This window comes from Propithecus coquereli, unplaced genomic scaffold, assembly GCF_000956105.1.
Source record: "Propithecus coquereli isolate 6110/MARCELLA unplaced genomic scaffold, Pcoq_1.0 Scaffold257, whole genome shotgun sequence".
Lineage (NCBI taxonomy): Eukaryota > Metazoa > Chordata > Mammalia > Primates > Indriidae > Propithecus > Propithecus coquereli.
The window spans coordinates 2,196,029-2,205,202 of record NW_012148141.1 but is presented as its reverse complement, the minus strand read 5'-3'; the positions used below and the strand labels follow the sequence as shown (position 1 = coordinate 2,205,202).

The 9,174-nt window shown below is 32.7% G+C and overlaps 1 protein-coding gene across 1 annotated transcript in view; it reads left to right on the top strand.

Annotated features, from left to right (window-relative positions):
* The window catches only part of APOOL (apolipoprotein O-like), a 44,353-nt gene that overhangs the window by 4,897 nt on the left and 30,282 nt on the right, over positions 1-9,174 (top strand). Inside the window, exons 2-5 of the mRNA XM_012647135.1 lie at positions 337-456; positions 3,510-3,564; positions 5,219-5,317; positions 7,463-7,554. Coding sequence (XP_012502589.1) covers positions 337-456; positions 3,510-3,564; positions 5,219-5,317; positions 7,463-7,554 — 366 coding nt within the window. The remainder of the gene's footprint in view (positions 1-336; positions 457-3,509; positions 3,565-5,218; positions 5,318-7,462; positions 7,555-9,174) is intronic.

The window sequence follows — 9,174 nt, the reverse complement described above, 5'->3', positions numbered from 1 at the left end:
TTTGTTTTTTTCCAGATTTTTACAATTAAAGTATTGCTATAAATGTTATTGTACATAGCTCTAGGTGTGCAATAACAGAGGTTTCTCCAAATATACCTAGGAGTAGAATCACTGGGTGATACTATATGTGGCATTACTTAATTTCTGGTCTCTGAATAGTCTTTATAACCAGTTTACCACATCATCCCTGCATTTAAGATGATTTTAAAAATTTTTATTGGCATTTTTAGTTATCTTTAGGGAGGAAGGTTTATGAAGATTCCTCTTCTGTCATACTGCTTGGAATACGCAGTCCAGCTATTTTATGTTTTTGACGTGAACTTTTCTTGCTTGTAGCTCCCAATATATACTGCACCACCTCTCCAGTCTAAATATGTTGAAGAGCAGCCTGGTCATTTACAAATGAGCTTTGCTTCCATCCGCACTACAGCTGGTCGTTATGTCGCCTGGTGTGAGGTAAGTAAATTCTGACCTCTGTTTCTGACCTGGGCCTGTTCACCCCTAGTTACGCAACCTGGTGGTCCCCCGCTCCCTGGAGGTCACCATATTGATGCTGAGCTTAGTGTGGCAACCCCCATCGGCATAGTGCACTATAGCCCCAACTCCTGGGTTTAAGCGATCCTCCCACCTCAGCCTTCCAAGTAGCTGGGACTACAGGTGCGCGCCACCATGTCCAGCAATTCTGATAGTGGTTTAATATCAGGGGTTTCTCATGAATTGTTCCAGTTACCTGTTGATGTGTAACAAACTATCCCAAAACTTGGTGGCTTAAAACAGCAACTGTTAAATTATGTCTTATGATTTTGTGAGTCAGAAATTTGATGAGAATTCAGACAGGTTATTCTTCTGTTGCATGTGTTATTGACAGAGGTAACCGTGGTATTCATTTGGCAAACGGGCTGGTCTAGAGAGTCCCAGACAGCTTCATTCACATCTCTGACACCTTGTCAAGGATGGCTGGAAAGCTGGGCTCAGCTTAGATTGTTGACTGGAGTATCTACACGTGGCTGTTCAAGTATGGTGGTCTCAAGTTAGATAACTTACATGGGCAGTTTGGGGCTCCTAAAGGCAATGTTATAAGAGGCCCTAGGTAGAATTTGCCAAGTTTCTCAGCTGTTCAAGAATGTTACTTCTATAGCATTCTATTGTTAAGTCTGTAAGACCAGTCCAGTTTTAAAGGGACGGAAATTAGACACGACCACTCAGTAGGAATAGCGGCAAAGAATTTGTGGCCATATTTAACCTATGACACTAATGCACAGATTAAAGTAGTTCATCAAGTGTTTATGTCACCTAGCATGTACAAAACGTTGTTCACTTTTTATGTGAAGTTCTGAGATTACTTCTGAATTGTTCCTTATTCGGCTAAGCAAAATGTTGTTCACTAATTGGGGTTAGTTTATAAGACCATTCTGATTACAGCCAGCTATTGGGAAAAGTAGAATTTACATGACTTTAATGCTTAGCCTTCTATCAGCAATATCCAACAGCAGAGTGGTAGAGTAAGCTGATACAACCCTAATGTCTCATTATCATCACATAAACATAGTTGTGTTAGCATCAACAACTCCAATGTCGGTGTTTTCATCATTCTGACCTTATAACCACACAACTTTTCCCCAAATATAGCCTATCCAGTTGTGAACCTTTGTGCTTTTAAAGTTTCTAATCCATTCTTTTTAAAAAGAAAATTCTAATGGGCTTATGAAAAATATCCATAGGTGAAATACCAAATTGATTAACTCTGGTGATTCCAGCTGATATTTCGAACATCTGATGAATGCATGATGTTATTTTTGAAAACTCATGCTTGTCATACAATTCTAATGGTACTAGTTGTACTATGCTGTCTTAATAGTTTGATCTCAGAGGGCAATATCTTAACTAATTATGGTCTGAATCATGCCCCTCAGGCTATTATGCCAATAGCTGGATGAGTCAGACTTAAATCTCCTGAGACTTAATTTTCCATAGTGTTCTCAAATTTTTCTTCAGAGGGGTAAATTGTTCCTGAGCGATCTTTAAATTGCTATTGTAACTCGCCCAATTTAAGACTAAAATAATGTTTTATTCTGTTAATATGCTGAAATGAATAGGTTGAAGAAAGGTACTTTAAAATGCATTTCATCTTCAGCGTAAACAACTTTTACTCTCTAATTTTCCCCAAAAAACGTAATCTATTCTTTAAAAATTACATCTGACTCAAATTACATTCCACATTAAACCTAGAATCACGTACCTCTAATTCAATTCCTAACTCCTACTTCTTAGTGTTTTGAAATTTAGTTAACAGTGACCCCTAGTGGTAAAAATGAGTTCCTAAACCCAACTAATGAAAATTTTCCAAAAGAAGTGACAGTTTTCTTCCTTAATGGTTAAATGATTTCTAATAACTGGTCAATAGGTATTTTAACTTTGAAGGTGAAATTTTCTTGAGACAGTCTCTAAAGATAAGTATCTCAGTGTCGGTTAGGGTTTGTGGTGGTTTGTATAGCTTTAAACCAGGATGAACCTCTGCATCTCTGATCACCGTTGAAAAATAAAATTACAAACCCAAGATAATCTCTATAGCAATAACTTATCTCTTCACTGTCTAATATAATAATTTCTATTTTCTCTGCTTTGAAAATCTCTTTTGTTCTTGCTTTATCCCATGGTTTCACACCAGCTAGTTCAGAGGAGACCATATGTTTGGATTGTGTTTTCTGGTTCCTTCAATAGATTACAGCATGACTATGGGTAAATTATTTCGTGACTTCCTTTTTCTTCTGATGTAAGTGAGATAATACCTATTACTCAATAAATATTTATAGCACTCTTTTTTGCAGTATAATAAATTAGTTAGAAATAGCTAACAGGGAAGATTTGCTTTGAAGCTTTAATCCCTTTAATGGGTTAATATAACCTTGATTTATAGAGAACTTATGTTCCTATTTAAAACAGGATGGACATTAGTCTATATAGGATGATTTCTATTCTGAGATAAATGTCTTTATTTAGATTTTTTTCTTGTTCTAATATACACTAAGAAAAAGGCAGACGATGAAGCCTTTTTTTAAGGCTTTATGTTCTTTTTTCCCCTCTACAAATGATTATGTTGTTGTATCTTTACTGATCAGATGTTGCTTCTAAGGTGAAATATATCCCCCTGCTTGCTTTATTTGACTTCCACTCATTTTTCTAAGCCACTATTAAATAAGATGATAAATCTTTATATTTTTTAATATCTTTTCTGTGAGCTGCTCTGATTATTTTATAGGCATTACTTTATCCATCTATATGAGGAAAATGGTAAACAAGTATTATCCATATTAAATAGAATGAAAGGCAAGAAATGAAGACAAGCTAAGTTAAGCAAGTATCCTCACAGTGAATAAATAAGAAAGCTGTATTTTAGATTTAGGTGCAATGCTAAGTCAACCTTTTAATATATCTCAGAAATGTAGGCTATTTTATTTGATTATCACCAGCTTTAGAAATGCAAATGTCTTCCTCCTTGTTTTGTTTAGGGTGTTTATGTCTTTGTGAAAAATGGGATAATGGATACAGTACAATTTGGAAAAGGTAGGTGAGTGAACCACCTATAATTAGAAACATTCTATTCTGTTTTTAAGTTACAGTGTTTAAATGTGAGAAAAATAGATATGGTATGTTTTCTATTATACTTTTACCAATTCGGAAGATACTTTGTATAGCAGCTTATTGATAATAATAATAAAGCACGATTATCTACCATTTATTTAGCAATTATTATATGCTAGGGCACTGTGCTAAACATTTTATATAAATTTATCTAATTTAATTTTTGTCACAATTCTGTGAGTGTTGGTATTATAATTATTCCCATTTTACAGATAAGGAAACAGGTTTAGAAAGGTTAAATAGGTCATGAAGGTCACATAGCTAGTAAGTGGCAGTGCCAGGATTCAAACTGAGGTCAGTTTTAATTACAAAGTCCACATAATATACTCATAAAGCATAAATTTAAAATATGTCTCCATTGTTGCTAATTGGTTTAAATAAGAGCTATTTAATGTTAAAATACTAAATATATAATATTTTGCTATGAGTTGCTAGGAAACATTATAGCAATCATTCACCCTGGAATATTTAAGCTAATGTTGGAGAATAATTGTATTTGACTCTTTAGCTTGTTAATGGTGTTTAGTAGCAGATACAGCTTCATAATATTCTTGGCTTATGGCAGTTTTCAAAATAGATATGTGTGGGAGACAGAATGATTAGCTAAAAATTTAAATGTCTCCATGAAGTTGATGACCTGTAATGGAATTATCATTTATATATTAGGAATTAATTCAAAATTATATCCCATATTAATCCTGATAAATATGACTAAATATACAATTGCCATTAAATAATTAACTATGATAGAAGTGTATTTTTATAACCAGAAACAATTTAAATACATAGAAAGCCAAGAAATCTGGACCTTGCTTACTCTTCATCTGCTTTTTATCTAGGCTTATTTCTCAACCTGATTATTGGTTTTAACCAAGACCAGTGGCTGCTCTAAGTTTTTTGGAGAGTAATGGCAACCAAAGTCCAGTGGCTGCATATATCCTTAAATTATTATTTAGAGCTCATTAATAAAGTATCTATTTCACTTCTTACTGGAAGCTACCAGTATTTCAACAGATAAGGACAGAAGCACATTAATTATAGGGCTATAATATATATACAATCAGGAATTTACCTTATAGTAATCCATATTAAGATGTGCCATTTAGCATCATATTTCATTAAAGAGTAATAATGACCTGTACCATTAAAAAATAAACATAATTAAATCAACTATGGAAGGCTTTATTTTTAACAAGTTAATATAACTAGCTTGTAATTATTTTTGCATTTTAATTAAAATAATTTATATCTTTATATATAACTGAAAGTAATGTTACATACAGTACATAAGTTATTTACAACCGTGCAGTAGTGTGTTAACAGAATAAAATATCTAGAAGGCAGCAAAAGTACATTGTGAATGTATATAAAACTTTACAGTGTTTACAGATTATTGGCTCTGTATGTGACCAGCTTTTCAGGTTGCCGGTCATATCATTTTGTATAGTTCTTTTGAAGGGTGTTTAAACCATCCACTATTAACTTAACAAATCTCTTTAAACCTTCTGTATTATAAATATATAGAATGTCTAATAGTAGCTAGTCATTTATATTAATTCTCATCTAATTTCTTGAGATGCATATGTCTATCTGAAGAATCCGCCTCAAGATTTTCTTCCGAAAATGGGAGTGATTACAGTGTCAGGATTGGTGGGCTTTGTTTCATCAAGAAAGGGTAAGGTTTTAAAATATATGTGTTCTTTCTTTTAATGTCATCATATTAGTTTCTGAATTTTACTGTTGTGAGAAAACCTTATATGCTTTATTGGATGTTATCAGGATAGGCTACTGTAAAATTTTTAGATTCTATACTACAGCATGTTTACTTTTATGAAGACTTGGTGTTTTCAAAACTATAGCTATTCCAAAATCTGTTCAGCATCATTAGTTATTAGGGAAATACAGATTAAAATCACAATAGGATACCATGACATAGCTATTACAATGTCTGATATTAAAAAGACTGACCATATCAACTGTAGTCAACAATGGAAAGCAACTGAAATTCTCATAAAATAGAGGAGAATAGCAGATATCAGAGTACTTTGTACTTAGTATGGGTAAATATCATGAAACTTTTGTTTCAGCAAAGAGTGTATGTGTGATAGGTAATAGATCATAATGTAAATTTGTTCTTTATTATGAGTCATGGTCAAAAAAAGTTTGAAAGCTGTTAGTTTAGCCTGTTATGCTAAAGATAAAAATCCAGAGAAAGGAAATCACTCAATGGTTCATAGTACATAGTACACAGCTATTAATAGTTAGTGGCTATGTCTAGAGTCCTTCTCTAATTATGGGAATAGGGATGTTGAATCCAAATGAAATTTATTTTCTTGCAGAGTAACTTCTCATATGAGTTAAAGAGAGGATGAATGTAAGTCTTTTTAATCTTTAAAATGACACATAAGGAAAACCACCACCTACGAATTTAAGGATTAGCACTTAAGGGAATTTCATTGAGTCAAGGGAGCCTATATCTAGAGATATTAGGACTGTAAAGTCAAGAACTAAACTATAAATACTGGAATAATAGTGAGTAGGACTAGAGTAAAGGAGCAACTTAGGCCATGTTTTAATATACCTAGCCCCTCTTTCCCTGTATCACACACACAAAAAAGCAGTCTAAATCTAAACTAGAGGTTGAAGCAGCCTGCTTACCCCCTAGCCCAAAGCTCAATCTATTGTAGACATGACTGTAAAAGTCTTCCTTAATAATAATTAAACCAGACAGAGAAATATCTCTTGTTTTTACTTTCCCTAAATTACAAAGTTGCCTGCAAACAATGCCAGGTATTTTTCACCTTAGTCTTTATTGATATACCACGTAGGCTTTTTAAATTAGGGGTCGTAAAAGCAATTACAGATAATAAAAGTACTTACCTCAATTTAAAAACCCATCATCCAGTTGCCCAGTTCATATTTACAGAGTCCAAGATACCTAAACAAGCATCTAAGATACATATAAGATATGTATTATTGTGAACCAACAGTTTGCTAGAACTAAGCTATGGCGTAGAGTGATGTATTTCAAACTATTCTGCAGAAACTAGGATATGGGGCTATCATGGAAAAGCCACACAGGCAGGGCTTAATATTGTGCCTCCCACCCCCAGGTTAATCAGAGCAGCTTTAAGTTTATAGGCTGTATATATTGAAGTTCCCAATGAGATTCTATTTGGAAGATATTTTTGAAGGGAATTTGCTGTCAAAAAATGTATGAAAATGACTCTTAAATCCTTGGTTAAGACACTTTTGGAAATGTCTTAAGTCAAGTTACTTGCAATTATTACTACCTCAGTATTCTACATCAGTGACATGAAGGAATTATATACCTTTTAAAGCCCTTAGCTGATTAGTTGAGTCATTCTTCTTTCCTAAGTACTTAATCATAAAGGGACATATAAAAGAGAATCTATTTTACTTTAACATGGCATCACAAACACAGTAATTGGTTAATTCTCTGTACTATCATGCTTTATTAGATACTTGAAAAACTGTGATTACAACTTTGGGTTTCCTAGGACTGGGAAAATACCTAGCTTTAAAAAAGAAGAAAATCATCAGTTCCTTTTGTGTAGGTAATCATAAGTATTAGATTGAGAATACTTTTCTTAAATTGGACATGACAGCTAAGGGGTATTAACTGAATTGAGAATTCTTAAGGGCATTTTAGCTTCCATCTTGATTGGTATTAGTACCTAAAGACTAATTTAACAGAATGTGATGGCTTAAAGGGAAGCAAAGAAAACACTGTGGTATAAGACCATCAAGTCTCTGGTGGCATCTATTTGGAGTTTAATAATTTGTTTGAATTTTATAGGTTCGAGGTTTAAGAAAATTACTTACCCTCTGGGACTGGCTGCTTTAGGAGCAACTGTTTGCTACCCAATTCAGTCAGTAATAATTGCTAAGGTAAGTTCTTTTCAAGTGATAGTAACATTTCAGTATTTGCTTAAACTCTGTGTGACAATATTTAAATGTTACACAGCACCTGCAACATTTAATTTTCACAGACATATAGTTGGTATCAACTCTTTTGTTGGCAATATGACATTAACATCGCAGTATGGTAAATGCCATTTTTAATTACATGATCACCACAAATAAATAGAATGAGTTTGTTTAAATATAATTCTACAATATAAATGCAGGTTTGAAGATTAAGTTCAGAGACACTGAATTAGAATTTATGGGGAGAAATACTGCTCCATTGTTAAGCTATATAAAATTGAATTTTTAATTAGCAGAAGATTATACTTACTGGGAGCTGTTCAGCACATTAACATAATACAAGAAACAACCAATTGATTACAGAAGCTTCCGAAAGTAAAAAAAAAAATACACACATATACAAACTCAATTTTGAAACCACCTAGAACTAAGAAACACCTTCCATAAATGCTTATTATAGTTGTTTTGTCACTTTCTTACAAGCTTACCTACAAATCCAAAGATTCTCTTAATGGTTTAAACAGTTTTTGTCAGTATTTTATTTTATTTTTAATACATGTACAGATTGAGGAGGAGAGCTTTGGAATATACATTTTTCTCCTTTCCTTCTCCCCTTAATTACCAACAGTTAACATTTCCCCCTCATACTTGAAACAGTATATAGTGTTACCAGAAGGTGTTTCTATATTTGTATTCTCATTACTGCATGTCTTTAATTATTGATGTAGATAAAACTGCTTGTTCAGTATTTTGAGAATGTCAGGATATAACATATGATGTAGTTTGTGATGTGTTCAAGCTATAAAAGCTTTATAACAAAGGAACAGAGTATTATTCATTAAATCTAGTTACATGTGAGATGATTGATAACATAACGGTATTTTAAAAACTCTTTTCTAAGAATGTACATAGGAATTAGTCACTTAAATTGATAAAATATTAATGCTGAAAGAAAACTTTGAGCTCATTTAATTCAACTTTTGTATTTTCTCATTTACTAATGAGGAAACTGTGGCCCAAAGAAGTTTCACAGTGACTGACTTGCCCAGGATCACACTCGACTTCATGTTTCTTGTTTCCCTGTCCATTACTCTTCCTAGTGGATGATGCTGCCCCTGATTCTACTTTTTTTTTTTCATTTAGAGTGATGACTTACTGTTTTTTTTTAAATGATACCTACTCATCTTTAAATAATTAAGCATTACAGAAAAGTTTAGGAAAAAAAAAAAACAACTAACCACCAAATGCTTCCATTTATAAAAATATCATTGTCAACATTTGATGGAATGTTCTTCTAGACATCTTCCCATGCATACAAACAGATAGCAAAATGGATGGGTGAATAGGCAGATAATAATGAGATCATGGTATGTATCTTATTTTTAAAAATGAAGTATTAAGTTTAATTTTACTTTAACAAACAGAAAAACAAAAGAACTTCTGAACTTCAAATAAAAATTTCTGAGATGCTATTATTAATTCCTAAAAGTTCTTCTAGGGTAAATAATGATAATTACTTAAATTCTTAGAGTTGAAATTCTTGTCATATGTAATATTTGGCAGATTAGAATACATATATAG